The sequence below is a fragment of the Spea bombifrons genome, chromosome 10 (genome assembly GCF_027358695.1).
Source record: "Spea bombifrons isolate aSpeBom1 chromosome 10, aSpeBom1.2.pri, whole genome shotgun sequence".
Lineage (NCBI taxonomy): Eukaryota > Metazoa > Chordata > Amphibia > Anura > Pelobatidae > Spea > Spea bombifrons.
In genome coordinates, this window is record NC_071096.1 from 34705960 (window position 1) to 34725041 (window position 19082).

At 42.4% G+C, this 19082-nt stretch overlaps 1 protein-coding gene across 2 annotated transcripts in view; it reads left to right on the forward strand.

The window, feature by feature from the left end:
• The window catches only part of CDH13 (cadherin 13), a 160158-nt gene extending 147324 nt beyond the window's left edge, over window positions 1-12834 (forward strand). Inside the window, exons 12-14 of one of the 2 annotated variants that reach the window (XM_053448414.1) lie at window positions 3127-3360; window positions 4182-4400; window positions 11047-12834. In XM_053448414.1, coding sequence (XP_053304389.1) covers window positions 3127-3360; window positions 4182-4400; window positions 11047-11054 — 461 coding nt within the window. In that variant the 3' untranslated portion in view covers window positions 11055-12834. Of the gene's footprint in view, window positions 1-3126; window positions 3361-4181; window positions 4578-11046 lie in introns of those variants that run through there. The other variant, XM_053448413.1, reaches the window with a different exon arrangement.
• The last annotated feature ends 6248 nt before the right edge of the window (window positions 12835-19082 follow it).

Sequence of the window (19082 nt, forward strand, 5' to 3'; positions counted from 1 at the left end):
TCCTTTTCTTGGCCCTCAAGCTGCTGTTACCCAGTCCTACCAAGCATAAGAGAGAATGCGTTCCTTTATCTATTGGAATTGAGCTATGAATATTAGATTCCCGGCTCAGGAGTAAATGACATGTATTACAGCGTGTTTATGTTCTAATATGAACAAAATCATGAGAAATCTAGCTGGCAGCAGAGAGCCCTAAAGCGAGATCCTTCAAAGGTCACCACTTGCAGGCAGAGATGAAATGGGTTAGCGGTTTAAGATGCAGGCCATTTTTAAAGGATAAAAAGTCATTATTGGAAATGTCAATCAACGTAAACGTGATATAAATAAAACGGCACAAGTGCTTCTATTTAATATGGATGCTTTGCAGCGTGACGATTGCGTTGTTGGTAAGGGCTGGATATTACACTTCATACCTTCAACTATCAGTGTTATTGTATCGAAGCACAGGTGCACAAATCCACCCGTCCTGGACAGTAGTACTAAGGTAAGGGGGTGCTGGGGTGCATCCCCTATAGAGCTGCATACAGTAGAGAATGAAATGGAATGATCCATAGGAGTAGGCTGTTAACTGTACACCAGTAATGAAAGGCTGGTGTTGTACTTTGCGTCCAGTGACTGGTGACCCCCCCCAGCGCGCTGAATCTCAGCGTAGGGATGTCATAGAAGTTCCAGGTGCTCGGATACAAGCAGCATCTTACTGTGTGTGTTAGTATGCCGTGTGTATGTTATTATGTTACTGAATGAGTGTGTTAGTATGTGTATGTAAGTATGTTACTGTGTGTGTGAGTATGTTATTGTGTGTGTAAGTATGTGTGTATGTGAATATCTAACTGATCCTGTGTTATTATTTTTGTGTGTTACTGTGTGCGTGTTAGTATGTGTGTATGCAAATAGTTTACTGAGCGTGTGTTAGTATGAGTGTGTATGTAAGTATGTTACTCTGTGTGTCGGTATGTATGTGAATATCTAACTGAGCGTGTGTTAGTATGTGTGTGTATGATACTGTGTGTGTTAGTATGTTACTATGTGTGTTAGTATGTGTGCGTGTAAGTGTGTTAGTATGTGTGTAAGTATGTTACTATGCATGTAAATAAGTTACTGTGTGTGTTAGTATGTGTATGTGAATATCTAACTGGGTGTGTTTTAGTATGTGTGTGTGTGAGTATGTTACTGTGTGTGTTAGTATATGTGTAAGTATGTTACTGTGTATGTATGTTACTGTGTGTGTTGTATGTGTGTAAGTATGTTACTGTGTTAGTATGTGTAAATATGTCACTGTGTGTGTAAGTATGTGTGTATGTTACTGTGTCTGTTAATATGTGTGTAAGTATCTCACTGTGTTTAAGTATGTGTGTATGTGAATATCTAACTGTGTGTGTGTGTTGGTATGTGTGTAAGTATGTTACTGTGTGTGTGCTAGTATGTGTATAAGTATGTTACTGCATGTGTATGTTACTATGTGTGCTAGTACATGTGTAAATATGTTACTGTAAGTATATGTGTATGTATCTTACTTAGCGTGTGTTAGTATGTGTGTGTAAGTATGTTACTGTGTGTAAGTATATGTGTATGTATCTTACTTAGCGTGTGTTAGTATGTGTGTGTAAGTATGTTACTGTGTGTAAGTATATGTGTATGTATCTTACTTAGCGTGTGTTAGTATGTGTGTGTAAGTATGTTACTGTGTGTAAGTATATGTGTATGTATCTTACTTAGCGTGTGTTAGTATGTGTGTGTATAAGTATGTTACTGTGTTTGGTTGGGATTTAGGAGCCATTCTTTTCTTCAGTCGCTGACCCCTGCTTTATGATAATAGTATGGAGCCCGAATGAACTGGCAGTCTCTGTCTGCTTCTTGTTTGACAAAAAAACCCAGACAATTCGTTTTGATAGAAACACAATTAATCCTCCTTATCGTTTTACTCACCGCGGCAAAATGAAGAAACGCACTTCATATGCACAAATTACAGGAAGATATTGCTTTAATATGTCATCACACAGCCTTGATTAAAAATTAAAGAGATGAGATCGGGGCTTAATAGGACAGTTGTGCTCCAGTGCTTATTACCAAAGCTGAAAGAGATTTCCTATCTAAATTACATCTACAAACACATGATAACCGAATTAGGAGTACGCAATATTTATCTAAAGACCGTCTTGCCGGTAAATATTTACAAAGCCTTTGCTAATCGTGAACTCGCAGAAGCACCAGATAGCGCTGAGATGTTTTTAAGCGTGAGGGCAAACGTCACCAGGAAAGAAACGCGTTGTGTTTATACGCCGCGGAGCGTGGGGTTCTGAACGGGGCCGTGAAGGAAATCATACGAGTGATTGTCTTTCCCATCACGTTTCATTAGTGTCTTTATTTCTCTCCGAGTAATATGGAGATACGTACACACCGTGATACAAATAACAAATCATCAGTTTCGAACCAATTACGGACTAGACTTATTCCTCATCCCCCCCCCCCCATATATCACTGAGTAGGGAAAAGATGACGAGAGTGCGTCCCGCATTATCAGTCCTGTCTGCAAAGACAGCAACTTAATGAAAGGCACAACATTCTGACTTTTATGAACATATTTCAAACGTTCCATTGTGTTTCCAACCCTCCTGTCTCATGACTTTTTTCTTAATAAAATATCAAGATCCAAGAGCTTATTGGATTCGTATCATAGATTCAATTAGTCCGATCAAAAGTGAAAAACAATTTATTTTTCATTAAAGAATTGGATTTTTAACAAAGTGCAGCGCCGTCTCAGAACAATGCATGCTGGTTCCATTGTCATTCCTCCGCTGTTTAAATACAGCACTACACAACATGTAAGAGGTTCTCTTCAACCTGCACACTGAATGTTCTAGAATACAGAGCTAAGGAAATGTGACAGATCTGCCAGATTAATCACGTTCGGTAGTTTAAAAAAAAATAGAGAAAAAGACATTGAAATGCTAGAAAAGTTATTGTGAGGCTGCTATGGCAACAAAGCTGATCATCTTATCGTCGTACTCTCCTTGTGTGACAGTTACGTATTCCCAGGAAACGTATAAATGAGGCAAAATAATGAGATCAGGGCAGTTCAAGGGATCGCTGCTGACGGTTGTAGTGACCTCTGCCTTTTACTGATTTCAGGCACTCCTCCGGCTACTGGCACGGGCACCTTTCAGATTACTCTGGAAGATATTAATGACAATGCGCCCTACATCCACCCTACCTTGGCAAAGGTGTGTGAAGACGCCAAGGACCTGAATGTGGTTGTGCTAGGAGCGTCGGACAGGGACCTCCACCACAATTCCGAATCGTTTAAGTTTGAGCTGGGCAAACAGACCGGACCAGATAAAGCATGGAAAATCACTGCCCTGAACAGTAAGTAAACGAGACTACATCGCCTGCAGTAACCCCGGTGGGCAAAGGGCCGTGAGGCTGAGAAAAAGACATCTTGGATGATTACCCAGTTTGGTTGTAGAGGCCTTTGTAGCACCTCTATAGGCAGTACATTCCACAGCTTTACAGCCCTCACTGTCACAAATGTCTTCATGTTTTCAAGTTTTAATGGCATTGTAAGCTGATTCACCAAGGTAAATAACCCGCAGCCAAATTATTACTAAGCCGAGTGTGGCTTCGGTCAGTCAAGGAGGCATGTAGCTGCTGGGTATTTGTTGAAGATACTTGAAGGTTTTAGTTAAACTACATCTTAAAACGTGTCCAAACGTTTCAAACAACGTACGGCTCATTAAGTACAACGATGCAGCTCTATTTATGGATTTTAACTTTCCTGCAGTTAGGCTCCCACTTCAGTTTTATGACAAGTCAAAGAAATGCCCGTCAATTAAAACGCTTCCCAAAGAAGTTGAAAGACTAGAAATAAAAGCAGACAAACTCCTTTTCCTCGGAGAAGCGTCCTTTGCAGAGAGAGGTGAGGGTGTATTTTGTCGGATAGACGGAGAGATTCGTTGTGCCCCTCTCTCTCTGTAATACCGTTCATTGTACTGAGCCAAAGTACTGATAAGTAACATCTTTATTACTGAAAACCATTCTTGTCTGTCATCTAAAGATCTCCGCCACGTACGATCTTAAAATAAAGAGGTCTTCGCGTTCCTACGGTATCTCTGAATGGAAGTTTAAGGTCTGAGTGTTATTTTCCGCCGCCTGCGTCTAATTAATGCCCAACCTGTGGGTTTTTGCAGATACTCATGCCCAGGTCAGCCTCGTTCATCATCTGAAGAGAGCCAATTACAACCTGCCTGTGATGGTGACGGATGCCGGGAAGCCGCCTCTGACGAACACAACAGAATTAAAAATACAAGTGTGTTCTTGTAAGAAGGGCAAAATGGACTGCAGTTCAGCCGCTGCCCCTCACATCAGCCTCGTCCTCGTCCTCATATTGTCACTCTCCAGTTTATTTTGTAAGTTTTAGTTTTTATTCTACATACTGTAACCGTGAGCCGGTGGGGGGGGGGTGAGGTGTATGGGCCACGCGTGTGTTTTGCCCCTTAGCATGCAGACTGCCCTGGTCAGCTGGAGTTCTTTGTTTAATAGACAGCAGTCCTTACAAAGCTTATTAAAAAATGATAAGACATGAAGCGTGTAATCATGGAGACTGCAGAGAATTATTTCCTGTTAGCTCAGTTATGTTTTACTGATATTAGGAGGAGAGAATCTGGGAAAAAGAAATGAATATACCCTGGCTACTGTGTCTTTATATAGAGAGATATATATAAAGATCAGCAGGGCATAGACAGCCATCTAGAGACAGCTTGGGGAATGAAGGGCCCATGGCTGACTCAATGCATAGAGCAGGGGGCAAATAGCTCCGGGTGTTGAAGAGTTAAACCTGGTAATATATGATGAGCACTTTAATCTGACATTTCCCATAATTCCCCATGATCCAGTAACTGGTCTTTGGGTAGCTCTTCTCTGTGCCCATCATCCATGTATTTATAGGCACTTTTAAGAGAGAGAGAATGTTTTTTCTGCACATGTAAGACTACAGGTAGGTGGCACCGGGAGCATCCGTGTTTGTTTTGGGCACGGTGCTTACACCAGATGGCACGTGATGCACCTCTCAAAGAGACTCACACTGAGGGGACACCTGGTCGCTTTTATTGGTTTTATTGTTGACTTCTATTTACTCAGCACTTTGCCCTATACTAATAACCATGCATGGTCTGGTACCATGTACACTACCAGCTTTGGCATACTGATACCCATTGACCATTACAGTGTATCCAATATTTTTGAGCATTTCATTCACATACACGTGTTTCTGTAATAGCAAGTCATAGGGCACTGAAGAAAAATGTCAATAGCAAGAGAGCCCTCATTCCGTTTATCTGTATCAACCAGATTTCAATTTAAGACAGAAATAAAGAAGATTGAAAGTATTCCGATGGGAATGCGGCGCTGGTGCCCATTAAACGGAGGGCTGTCTGCTCTCATCTATTTCCCAATAAGTCAGGCGAAGCTTATTTACAAACCTGAGCGTGCAAACATCTAGGACAGGTGAGACAGATACGCCACCCCTCACCGGGGACTCGGCAATACCCAGCGTGACTGCGACAGACGTGGCGATGGCGGTATGTGCCGGTACTTGCACTATCCCTCCTCGATCTGTGTAGTGTGAGCTCTGCCATATGCAGAGGATCTGTGAGAGCCGAATTCCGCCAGTGGCTGTGAATTAAAACGGATGGCAGGCGGTCACCCACAGCCCGGCCAAAAAACACTCAGACTAATCCACGGAACTGGACAAAAACGTAGAAAGCAAAAAGACAAAAAAGCTACTGGTATTTTGCTTTATATTTGGTCGTTTTTATTATAATCCAAACATAGACAAACATACACAACCCAACAGCACCATGCATATACAGCCGGGGCAGGGAACTAACGGAAAGCGTTGTAGCGGTGCAGTCAGTACTAGTAATTCACGCGGACGCAGGTTTAAGGGCTCTCCGTTTGCGATCATGTTATAAACACTCAAGTGAAATGAGCGCCGAGGTGGGTAGAGCGCCGGGAGCGTTATGCAAACAGCTCTACAGCACAGCACAGAAAGCACGCACATTAATATACCTTTCAAACTGTCTCCACAAACCGCGCAGACTGTGTTTTACCCTCCCTGATATACAGGAGGGAGGCACTCATGACATTTGGTTTATAAAATGTAGCTAGAAAACATGTCTAATGCCGGCGGGCTAAATGCCCCCTTCATCCGCCGTGGCAGCTAGAAGATGAATGCTGATCATTGAGTATTAGAGAACGTGGAAACAAAAACTACGTAAAGCGAAAATATTCCAAGGAAAGATCCCAGACCCCTAGCAGACGCAGGCAATGTATTTATACGGGGCGCTGGGCATCCAACATGTCGAGCTGCATGAAGGAAGACGTACTCAGAGGCTGTCCAGCTGAACAGACTACTGCATTGCAAATGGGCCAAGATCTTCCAAAGAGGCCGCGGTGCACCAGGGAACCGAATCGCCTAATAGGGTCACCTGGCCCTAGTGAAGGGCATAAATACCAGCTATCTGGCCCTGCCGGCCAAGCCGCGACACACCAATGCTCTGAGAAATGACATCAAAACATAACACACTTTGCACGGAGTCCTCGTTACGGACTGTGAAGCTGCTGGCAAATGCAAGTCAAAGGGGTATCCTATATAATAGCGCGGAGATATAGAATAGAAATACAGGCACAGCTGCAGTACATACGTACAGATTATATACAGTATATATATACACAGTATATATATATATATATATCACTTTAACTCTGGAGAAATGTTATGTCCACTGCTGTAAAAAAGAATCCCAATTCGAAAGGCTCCAGAAATGTGATTAGCGCCCGGGGCATCGTTAATTGGCTGCAGTTAATGCCGGCTGAAATGTCACCGAGCGTCAGGAAATGGTTGAATTTTACGGTTCTGATTTTACGGCGAATGGCTCAGCATTAACCTGTATTCTCACTCTGGCACATACAGCAACTATCGATTGGAAGGCCGTAGCGTTAATGACGGTCATTTTCTGGACAAAAGGGTATTCAATAATGTAACTATTGTAAACGAGGCAGACATCTTTCCCAAGTAACCTGTACTCAACACTTCAGTCTGTGACGTTTCCAAATGCGATGCTACGGACAGAAATACTACGTACCGGTCTCAGAGAAGACACAGCTGAGTCTTTTAGCTCGAAGTCCTAAGAAAAGCAGAGGAGAGACCAAAGGTATCAGAGACAGACCCTGTAATATAAAGTGACCGCATCGGCCATGTTTTCCAGGAACCCATGTTGGTGACGGGCGCAGGTAAAGCGCTGCAGTGTGTGGGATGCTGATGAAGGGAAGCGGTTACTCCGTTATACATCTCACACTCTTCACGTGCCAGCAATATGTGAGTTTTATCTCTGTCCTCGAAAACATGGCAGATACGCCCACCCTACCCTATGTAATTTATCTGCAGAGGAAAAGTGTTATATACAGATTACCGGGGGAGTGGAGGACCATGTGCTGGTCAGATACAGAAGATACACTAATCAAGAGATAGCGGAGGAACAAGGGCACCAGAAATTGAGTTTTTGACATTCAGTGCGGTCCATGCGAAGTCAGGACTGCCTTTGGGTTTAAGAGGCCGTGGGGCACTTTCTGAACATGAACTCACTTGAGTGTCCAGAATAGAGTATGTGCATCAGAGGAAGAGGAGGTAGAAAAAGACAGAGCCAAAAGTACGTTAGAGACCCCGGAGGAGACAGAAATGGGCTGAGACTCCAGTGTTATGATAAAGGATTGGCCAAAGGAAAAGTTTGTGGGATTTTGGTAACAATACGTCTGCGTTGTAGCGAGAATGAAGAAGAGTGAAGGAGTGAGACTAACGATCAGATTTTATGTCTGATGACGCTAAATCCTTTATGGTAAAAGGGTCTGAGTGCTGTGAGATGAGATGCGTGCGTCGGGGTAAACATGCAAGGCAGTAAAATGCGAGCCCTTCTTCTTGTAGCAATAGAGACTGGCCGGGGGGTCTGTTGGGCAGTCTGTGAAGGGTCTACCTTAGCCTTGTGGAGAGGGAACGTGGCTGTGGGTGGCAAAAACCGAGGGGCCCAGGGCTGGATAGATCGATTTGCTAAAACACAAAAACTATTACTATTGAGTATAAACGTCAAAATGTACAACACTTGGAGACCATGATCCAAGTTAACATGTGGGTGGCGGGAGAGGTGCTTTATTACTATAAATAATCTCAGTTTTTTACTTCATTGTGAGATGTTAACGAATGTTGGAAGCAGTGATTGGGTTAACTCTGCAGGGGCTCCAGACACTAGAAGGGATTTTGTACTGTTTATTACTCCAAAGACCCAAATGTTTGTGTATATTTAGGCGTTTTCTTCAAGGCCTCTTAACGCTGATCTGTATTCTTTTGATGTTTGAACCGTGAAGTAAGTTTCAGCCGCTCTGACATCAAAAGAAGCGCAAGACAACTGGTGAGAGAGTAAGCGGCTCTTGTGCAGATTCATTAATATAAATTGAAATTTTAGTGTATGGCTTTATAGGAGAGACGCCACAGACATTAGATGAGCACTAGGGCTTTCTATCAAATTTATTCCGCCTTGCTCTGCAATAAAATACGTTTATCTTCCTGCTCTGCTTACTTCAAAAGCAGCTGCAGTCGTGCCGGTCCGAAGGAGGAAAGGACTCTCAGCATCCACCGCCAACGCGAACGCTCCCCAAACCACAGCCATGCGGCAACTCCGTCCACACAAGTGGCCCGATGCAAAGAATGAGCAGTCTGATAAATGACAATCTTCTCCTTCCCACCCATCACATAACATGCGTTACCACCATTTAACCTTCTAATGACAAAGCCAAAGAAAGAATGGCGACTGAGTGTGATGTTTGGCACATTCATGTCCCCGGGTTCGGTGTTATGGGGGAAGCGATTCATCCATAATGAATGGTGTGAGAGAAGACGGCGCACGGTGGCTTTCTGCAATCCGCACACAGAAGGCAGTTTTGTTCCTCCTGCTAATGTTACGTCTGGAGAATATCGCATAAGGAATGGCGCACTGCTCTCAGCTGGAGGGAAAGGCTTGTTCAGCCATTACACCCATTATTTCATTAGTATTCCAACCTAATACCACCATGCCAACATCTTACAATACAGAGCTTTTACGCAGACAGCTCCAACATCTGAATTACCGCTCCGCAGGAACACGAATATTTCTCTTAAATTTGTTGTGCTCTTTGCCACCTAGCAATTACTTCCAAGTACTCACCTATCGAGTGCGTGATTTACCGCTCACTTCAATGTCTCTTAATACGCTTGTTGACTGGTGCAAAAAAACTGGAAAAAAACAAATCATGCTTTCCGGAGTATTGTTGCGGAATAGTATCCGTGACTCCTGTAATTGAAGTATTTCATGCTAACCTCATTAAATCTGGCTTTTGTTGATGTTTGGTGAACTGTATTTAACGGCAGAGCGCTAACAGGGTTAATTAAAGCGGAATCTATTTCTGATTAAGTTTTGTGCCAGGTGTGCAGGCATCTCTCTCTCTCTCTCTCTCTATATATATATATATATATATACACACACACACGTGTGCGTGTTTCATTTATCTTCATAGCGCACGTTGGAATCATATGTGGAAACGCAGTCGTTTTGTGCTGGGATCTTAAGAGATCCCCCCTTGACACCGGTCAGGTGATTCTGACACTGGGGCATGTCCACGTCCCTTAGGTTCCTGCCCCGCATCACGCAAGAGACTTATATGTCAAGTTACAAAGTCATACAAGAAAAGAAAAGATATTCTAAAGGGCCGAGCATTGATAACTAAGACCGGGCTTTCTGTTTTATAGATTTTCCGTGGATTATACCGTGTTTACGGGTTCGTGAAGGAATCGAGTTGCGTGTGTTGTAGTCTAGCTTGTTGTAGTAATAAGTATGTCAAGGTGTTTTATTTTTCTTAATTACGAATCATTAACATGTGGATGGCTTGATGCGTTTGTCTCCTCTGGGACACCGTCTAGAAATTGGGACACGCACAGCGCCCTATATTTGCGCTTTAATCACGCCATCGCATTACCATTCTTCGTAAGTGACAGCAGAACCTATTGTACATTGCGAAATGAATCAGGTCTCTTTGGGCACGAGGATCGCCGATCGGAACAAGGGAGGCTGTGTCTTACTATGACTTAATTTCAAATGCTTTACCGGATTAATTACAGTTGATTATGCATCTCGACAACACGATGGCGGGAATCATCTCTTGCATATTTGGAATGTTTGACCAAAGACTGAGTTTAGGAAACCTACAAATAATTAAAAAAAGTTTCCAGATATGGGATTATAATATGATCTCAGTCACTATCTGTAGGTGGATAACAGGAATTCATACAAGGGCCATTTCAGTTCTCTACTTCTGCCCTCCACTGTTTGTAACCAGGTTATGATGTCATAATGTGGTGCTTTGACTAATTCACATGCATCGATTGGCTAATGACCAAGAGAAGAGGCATCTCTATTGATGGAGGTATCACCTCGCAGCTGGAGGGCTCACGGTGGCCATTTGGTCCTGCAGCCTGGCCGTAGCGGAGAGGATACTTTTCCTCTCTCTATGACTTGTGTGCTTTAATCACAGTAATTGGAGCTGAAACAATGTATCATTTAATGATTTTTTCCCTGCCTCTTTAAACCTTCGCAGTACGTCTGAATCAGCACATTGCTTTCCAGATATTTTCTCACCTAATGTACCGCACTTCACCAACCCCGCGCTGGGTGCGCGCTACTCATCTACTCCACGACAGTCAGGGTTCGTAGGGTGCTTGCAGGGAAGCGTCTCGTGTCTTGTACTACTGTAAACTAGAGCTTAAACATCAAACTTAAATGCAAAATCAAGATTGCTTGCCTCGGAATATACATGGGTTCAGTTCTCCACCCTAAAATTGGGTGAGGATGATGGGAATTACAGTCTAGTTTGTTAGCATGGACCATACATTGTGCAGGGATGTAGAATGTGTTTGGGGATGTATTTGCATTCTGCGCTTCTAATAACTACCCGTTGCTTTATTTTGTATAGGTCTGTGAATACTGGTGATTTTTCTACGCTGGCTACCACATTGTCATGGCAACAGGAAGTGGAAAAAGGTGTTATCTGATGACCGCGTTTACAATTCCTTCACGACTAGGCCTCAACTGCTGCAGCCTCGGTTTGCTCTGCATTCTCAATTAGTCTATAAAGCGCCACACCAATCCTTGACAGCATCTGTTCCTCCACTGTTTGTATTAATGGACGTTTACTGACAATACACGCGTTACAAGAATTCTGGATGAAAGACACAAGAACATCACTTTGAACATGTCCTTCCCGACGGCCGGGCGCAGAGTGGTTACATGCACACGCGCACACACGCTTTGGTTTAATGACATCGTACTGATTAGCAAACCTGGAATAGTCTGTCAGATGGGCGCTTAATCTGAATACAGATCGGAGACCACCCTGCAGCCATGCGCGCTCCTGCCTGTAACCCGTGTGTCTCAAGGAAGCATGTTGTGTGCATTGAACCAAAACACTGCTAAATACACTGAAGGCTTTCCTAATGAGTTCATGTTAATACGATTACCAATCAAGATAGGACAAGAATAAAGGCATTGCGGAGCCGGGATGTTGGAGTAACAGATTAAAGATACATTCACGGTGCGAGTAATATGTAATAAGATTTTCCATTAACACATTGTAAGTCTGTCAGAAATAATTAGAGTCTCTTAACCCTCTCTCTCCTGGAGCAGCGTGGCATTCGTACCCATGAGTATTAAAGGGGCTATGCCTTTGCACCAGCCCATCTAATACACGGGGCGCGCTTAGTATCTGTGCAAAGAAGCCTAGATGTGAAGATTGTTAACCCTTGTATTGCAAAGGGGTCTGCAGGGAACTGCTTATCCCTTTTGGAATGGAAGGTGTGATAAGGAATATGCAATCTGTACAACAGCTGTAACTATATTGGTGTTTTTAAAAGTGGGGTTTCCAAAATCAAGCGCGACCATTAAGAGTCATGTACTGTAGTAATGTGTGGTAGGGGAGAAAGGTGAACAAAAGCAAACGAGAGAATGAACAGTAAAGAATGAGCTAAATGTAATGGCCACGTGAAGGAATGGGGGGGGAACAACTACTTTAATGCTCAATAAGTTTGTAGTGTAATACTCTCTGGCATGGCAGCAAAGAATCAATACACCTTTCACCGGCACACAGTACGCTTTCAAGATTCATAACAAAATTTATCTTCCCTGCAGGATTTTACGGTCTTTTGGTTGCCCCCCACAAGGTATTTTTTCTATTGCTATCATTTTTTTTTGCCTCCCCATGTGTATAAACCTTTTAAGTAAAGCACATTTGTCTTTAGTACATATACCCAAACACATACTTAAAGTAAAGTGGATATTTTTATCAGTCTTTGAAAAGGTATAAAAGTAAAATATATATATATATAGAATAAAGTTCTGTTTTTTTGTGAGCATGTCACAAATGTGAATAAAAAGACAATACAGTGCGTGTTGAGATTAGTTGTAAAGGACATTATCGGAGCTCACACCAAATTCTTATGAACTCTACTAGTGACATTGAGTGGCTCTAACCGGTCAGCTAGGATAAAGTGAGTCTTTACAGCGTGTGTCCCCTTTCTTACTCCTTCGGAGCAGGGGGCCAGTAGACTTAGTTTAAACAGATAAAAAGCTTTTATTATGCAACTAGAAACTTTCAGCTGCATTCTTTAATTAGCATTTCTACTGTATTATTTTGGTCATATGTTGTCTTTAAAGCAAACGTGTTTTTGGAGAAGATTCCTTGTATGTACTTAAATAGTCTTTTTTTTTTTAAAGAGATGTTCAGAAAATATCTCAAAGCTATTTTTTACTTGTGCTACACTGATAACGAGATGTGTTTGTGATGTAGAACACACTGTACAACAGCTGAATATGTATCTGTCATCTTCCAGCCAAGCGCCTGGACCCCAAATCCATAGATTCGATTGTCATGCTTGATGGGTATGTTCAGGACTCTGGGAGCCAGAGTGTACGTGACTGTACCGCGGCTACCGTCTGAACTATACGGTAACGTCCTATAAGATGCGTGCCTGTAAGTAGTTATTAGACATGAAAGTGTGGTGATTGAGCGATTAGGCCACAGAGATCGTTCAGTATTGATTAGCAACACACCGGCGGTTTATCAGCAGCTGGAGAGGTTGCCAACCACCGCGGTGCTATTCACAGTATCAAGCTTATTTATCGTCCCTTATTAAAAGATTCTAGTTTTATAACAAAATAAGTATCTTTGTTGTTCTAGGTCATGCTAGATGAATGTTCTAGGTGAGACAAGTATTTACAACCGTATTTTCCTACCCAATTTGTTTTTACAAACCGAATATCTTGAAAATGTCATCTGTATGTTTCTGTTTGGTGAACTGCAAACCAAGAGCCCGTGTTAAGTTATTTCACAGATTGTCTTAGTGGTTGTGATTTGAATTATAGAAAGAATGAAAATGTAAAGTAAACTTAATGTAAGAATGAATGTTTGGACCTATAGTGGTAATAGGTGGGACAAACGCTTTAAGGTTCCAAGTAACACTAGCTACTTGCCGATGTGCTGTGCAGACCTGTCTCTTATGTGATACTGAGATGTCGTGGATCTGTCCGCAATGCCCTAAATTATATATGGTCTCTCTTGGGCACAGAACTTCACTACAGAAATAATGATGACCTCCTCTTTGTTACACGTCACCTCTAAAGCCGTCAACTTGAGTTTGGTACCTAGCAGTCCTAGTCTTGGAAGATGATTATAACTATAAAAGCCAGACTTTGGAAAATACATATATTCTGTTATTTTCTTACGTGAAAGAACTTAAGCTTGAGATTTGCTATTCTCCCAGCTACCAATACCTGTTAACCATGCCAAGCCTCTTCATGCACACAGGTATGGGTTGTTCCATTACTCTAGATTCCAGTTTCTGGACTATCTCAGTCTTGGCTGTGGTATACAGCAGCTTTCTATTTCCTTTTTATTGTTTTGTAAAGAAAAAAAAAAAAGCCACGCTTTTGAACCTATTTTCTTAACAAAACAAAAACAATTTACAATGCCATATAATCCAGGATTATCGCTTTCCTGACAAACGACGCAACCATTTTTATAATATCTGTATATTTTTATTTTACCTGCCTCCATTCCTCTCTAGTTCACTGGAATGAGGTGATCTCACACATATCATTAGCTCTGGCACAACAAAAAGAAGAATGTTTTTTCACCTTCGAGTCCTTGAAACGGCTCAGAGCTAAGCAACTGGTATGCATAATACGCCATTAAGATACATTGAAGCAAAGGTCGTTTTCTGGCATAGTGCCCACGGAGACGATAATGCAGATTGTGCGGCTGTGTGCCGGAAGGGCATGTATGGGAGGTGATCGGAATGAATAGGAACTGAGTAAGGTTACCCAGAACCTGACTGAATAATGTATTATCGGGCAATCTAGTATTTAGATCTATATATTGTCCCTTTATGTTGGCCAAAAATACACGAAGAATGCACCAATGTAAATAATCAGAATAGCTCTAAAAACAAGCAGCCTCATCCAGCCGCAAGATATGGATAATACATAATGTTTCAAGAACAGTAATAATTACAGATTAATGAGATGATAACCTTTAATCTTAAATTAACTGCTTCAAAGTGTTTATTTTTATCGGCAGCTGCCGCTGGCGTTGGGGAGATGCAGACCGTTCTTATTTCTCAGCTTTTAGCTGGTACGGTCCCATACAGTATAAAAGATTCTAGAGATCCAGAGCATCATGGAGGATGGAATATTTGGAACCGTGGGTCTGTAAACCTAAACGTGGATTTGCTTTTTGCTTGGCCATTATCTTTATTGTAATTCTCTAAAAAAACAAACAAACATAAATCGATGAGGAGATGAAGTCTAAGTTTAAATATAAAAGTCAAAAGCGTTATCTTCACTCAGCATCTTCATTGACAAACTTCTTTCTCCTGAGCTCTGTACTGGTGCAGCGTAAAGCTAATTAAAAATGTGTTTTGTAGGAACTGTTAGCTAGAAATTACCGGATACGAGAATGTGTGGCCGCCGCTATCACAGCAGTCCATCCTCTTTCTTCCCGACACGTTATTACTGGGCATGCATTTGGGCCACACTCTGCAATGGCCTGGCAGCTGGGAAATAGGCCTAAGTACACGTGTGTGTGATACGTGTGATATCACATGCTAGAGCGCCGTCCCCGCAGCATCTCTATGCCAAATGTCAGGCTCCGTGTATTAGAAACTCCATCGTGAAATGAGGTCATGAGTGTTGTAGAACACGGATTATCTCATTTCTTTTTTTCCCTCAACATTTGGTGAAAGTTTTACTTTTCTTTCCACCAGAAAAAGGCAAAAATGTAAAGGAAAGACTCTTTTTCCCTGCACATGTTCTCCAGCGAGCGAGTGCCCCGGTTGCTGAATTGCTTGCTGTTACTGAGGTGTAAATAAGCATTTTGATTTATGATGTGGTTGCAAAGAAACGTGTAATTTATTTGTGAAATGCTCAAATAAAGGATCTCTGGACTTTTACCTACATCGTATTAGCTGTGTATCTTATTGGGGCAGCTTGGTCTCTTTCTGCTATACGGGGGTATAGTCACCATGACGGCACATGGAAAGTTCCCGCTCAAGGCACAATTTTTACAGCTTTATACACATCAGTAGCTTTGAGACCAATAGATAAAAAACCTGAGAATAACAAGAACAAGCAAACAACCCAAATAAAGTCATTTCACTGCAAACGGCAGCTATTAGCAGGTATGGGGCTCGTTACAACAAGCTGCTTTGCAGCGTCGGATTTGTTTGCAGGCGTTTAAAAATTAATGTGAATGAGCTCGTTGGATTTGCTATAAACTGGGGCTGGACAAATGTGTGATTTAGGACCAGACTTTCTAAGCAGCTCTGAGCGAGGTCATCCAGAGTGACCAATTTAAGATGGGACAAAAAATGTAGTAGAAAAGATGGAGCCGCGGTTAGCAGAATGATGGGTTTTGTCCAGACGTAAGCAGAGCTAAAGCCATCCAGGATAGATCCAATGCTCACTAGTACAAACATCACATACAGCCCTCATGTCCTCATAGTCACTCCTCTCCATGGTGCTTAAAAGTCCCCATTTACCAAGAAACTATGTGATTGGCGAGGCCATGACAGTATGCCTCCTGTATGCATTGTGCCGCCGCACTTGGCCTGGGTTAGTGAATACGCTGTGACGCTCTATAAGTCCTCCAGTTATAATCAGTTTTAATGAACCGCCACCGGCCAGACAGGACTAAAAACCTGCGCGGCTGACGCGATGATGAAGAGGTTTCATACACATCCTCTCCTGGCACCACTAGAATGTTTGGTGGAGGGAATACAAATATAAGACGCTAAATAAACCTTACACCGTCTTCTCCAGAGAAATGAGCTTGTTTATGCCTCTGGCCTGAAAGTGGTTAACATAACTTACTTCAAAGCAACAGAAGTAACCGCCTGAAGACTTCACCTTCTCCCGAGATGACGTTTTAAAGGTAGGTACTGAGAGCTGCATCAGCGTGTAACCTGCATTAATTCGCATGCAGATTGCTTTATCAAGCCCCAGCTAAATGACACATGTGTTCCCGTCATCAAGGTCGCGCTTTACACGGCGGCTTTGAGGTGTTTCTGGGACTCGGCGTCTCAGAAGACGCTCCAGATGGGAAAGGCCTGCAGGGTTTTTCTTTGGCAGGTTTCTGAAGACATTCAGTCCTCCTCCAGTAAAATAGCACTTCGTCTGTGCCGTCTTCAGACAGATAGCGGGATGAAGTTCTTCCTGGCATTTCACACGGCACTTTATAAATCAATTGCACAACGTTCCACTGAAATGCTGAACTGATTTGTAACCGGCTGCTGAATCTGATTTACTAAGATGTAATAAGGGGGTTCGATCTCTGGCCATCATTAAAAGCCTTTCTGTTTCACAACGATGACAGCGCGGAGCAAAGTTCACGGATGGTACTGGCACAGTGGGATCTCAGGCTATATATTATAAAGACTATAACACAGGACATACACACATACACACACACAACCTATCTACCAACACACGTGCATACCATGCTTTATTTGTGAATATCCTATTTGTTCATCGAGTAGAACAGAGGATACAGGCAGAGGACGTCTCCGTGTGATTGTGTTCAGTACAATACCTGTAATACTCTGCACTCCAACGCAAAGTAACTCACTTATCAGCCGTATGCTGCAGTTGCCACACTCGTGTTTATTACACTTCAGCACTTTCCTCCCAGGGAACCCATTACTAAACCAAGGTTTATGCTTTTGGGGCAGGTTTCAAGACAAAAGAGTGATGAAACTTACAAAAGGATAAAATGAGTATTCTCACTTCAAAACACGAGCTCAGTCAGATGATAAAGAGAGAACACACAAAGACAAATCCACAGACGACTGAGAACGGATACATGTAAGTTAACTTGCATACAATAAGACAAAACAGATACCAATCTTAGTTGTATGACGCGTTAGTGTCGCACAACTCTGCTTCACTGCAAGCCACATCTAACACCAGCAATGGTGCAATTTACCATCACACCTATACCCTCTCAAACAGCTATATATTCCGATCACAGCTGGAGATAGCCGCGTGTTCCTCAAACAATGCCACATGTGCCCTGCATTAACTGGGTTTGCCTCTTAAAGTTGGACCCTAAATACACGTGGCGTTTGAAGAGCTTTGGATGTACGAGTTCAACGACTTGTTGCTGCATTGATTTGGGACAGTCCATATGGAGAAGGAATCAACGGGGCGTGAAAAGTTCTGGGCACCATCCATGAAGAGCAATTAGCTTGGCCACTAAATAGTATCGCTAACTACAACCGACTGGGAAATCAGACTTCTTTCCAAGTGCTAATCTCGCTAGAGAGATTTATCAACCATTTTATGTTCATCGTTTTATGATACAGAACAGCAGCGGAATGTAATGTCACCATTTCATAACATTAGATTAATGGCGTTCTGCTGCTAACTTGATAATATACACTCATTTTCTCTGCGGCATATTAATTATCAGGAGCAAAAACATTTATTTTAAAAGTGTTTTCAGCAAAATGCCACCTCAGAGAAGCATTTACTCGCGTAAGACAATAATACATTTCTCTTTTCTCCCCAGTCCTGAATCGCTCTCGAAACAATTAGTCACCTGGAATCTTGTGATGGTTACAGAAGTGACAAAGACTTCATATTAGATTAGACTGGCCAATGGAGATCGTCAACTGCTGCCAAAACTCCAAGACCTTCGGCCATTTGTTCTTATTTTTTATTTATTGATGATAAAGAGGCGCTTAACACCTCAACAGCTGAGGAAAAGATATTTGGGCAGAATTGTCCTACTCAGTAGAAGAGGCGTCGCGCCCTGCAGAGCTTTCCTGCATAAAATAGGGGAGTAGCATTGCTTTGCGTGAAATGCATCCATCTAAGCAGCACTTGGCTGTAATTAGTCCTAAGTCTGTTGACAAGTATTTTCACTCCATCTGTCGCATAAAAAACATTGTAAACTCTTATCACCATCCATATAAAACTTTTAATTGGCCTGGACACTTGCTTGACATAACATGTTTGAGCTGGTCCATGAAATGAGGACCACAATCAAATGACACGCTCGGCGGTTGATTAATTAATATTGTATCAGACGTGCCTGCGCTGCCACTGTCTGCTGAGTACCAAAGGTTTCGGTCTGCTCTTGTTTCTCTTGTGTGCGTCTCAGAGCTTTTCTTGGTCTGATACTAAATCCTTTACGTTATTCGTTCCCTGAAAGCTACAAACAGTGGCCTTCATAGGAAGCAACAAACTCTGTCTCTCTCGCTGCTGTTCAGCCATTTCTGTTACAGTCCTGGTTTTAGTCTTTTTTGGCGCAGGAATAGTATAATGTAAAGAAGCGCTTCTGTTACATTATGCTGAAAATTACCTATAACAGGTTAAGTTAATAGAGCGGCATGACATCTGCAGCAACAACCCTTTAATTCTGTTCCTAAGTGCTTTACTGGGCTTCTAGAAAGAAAAATG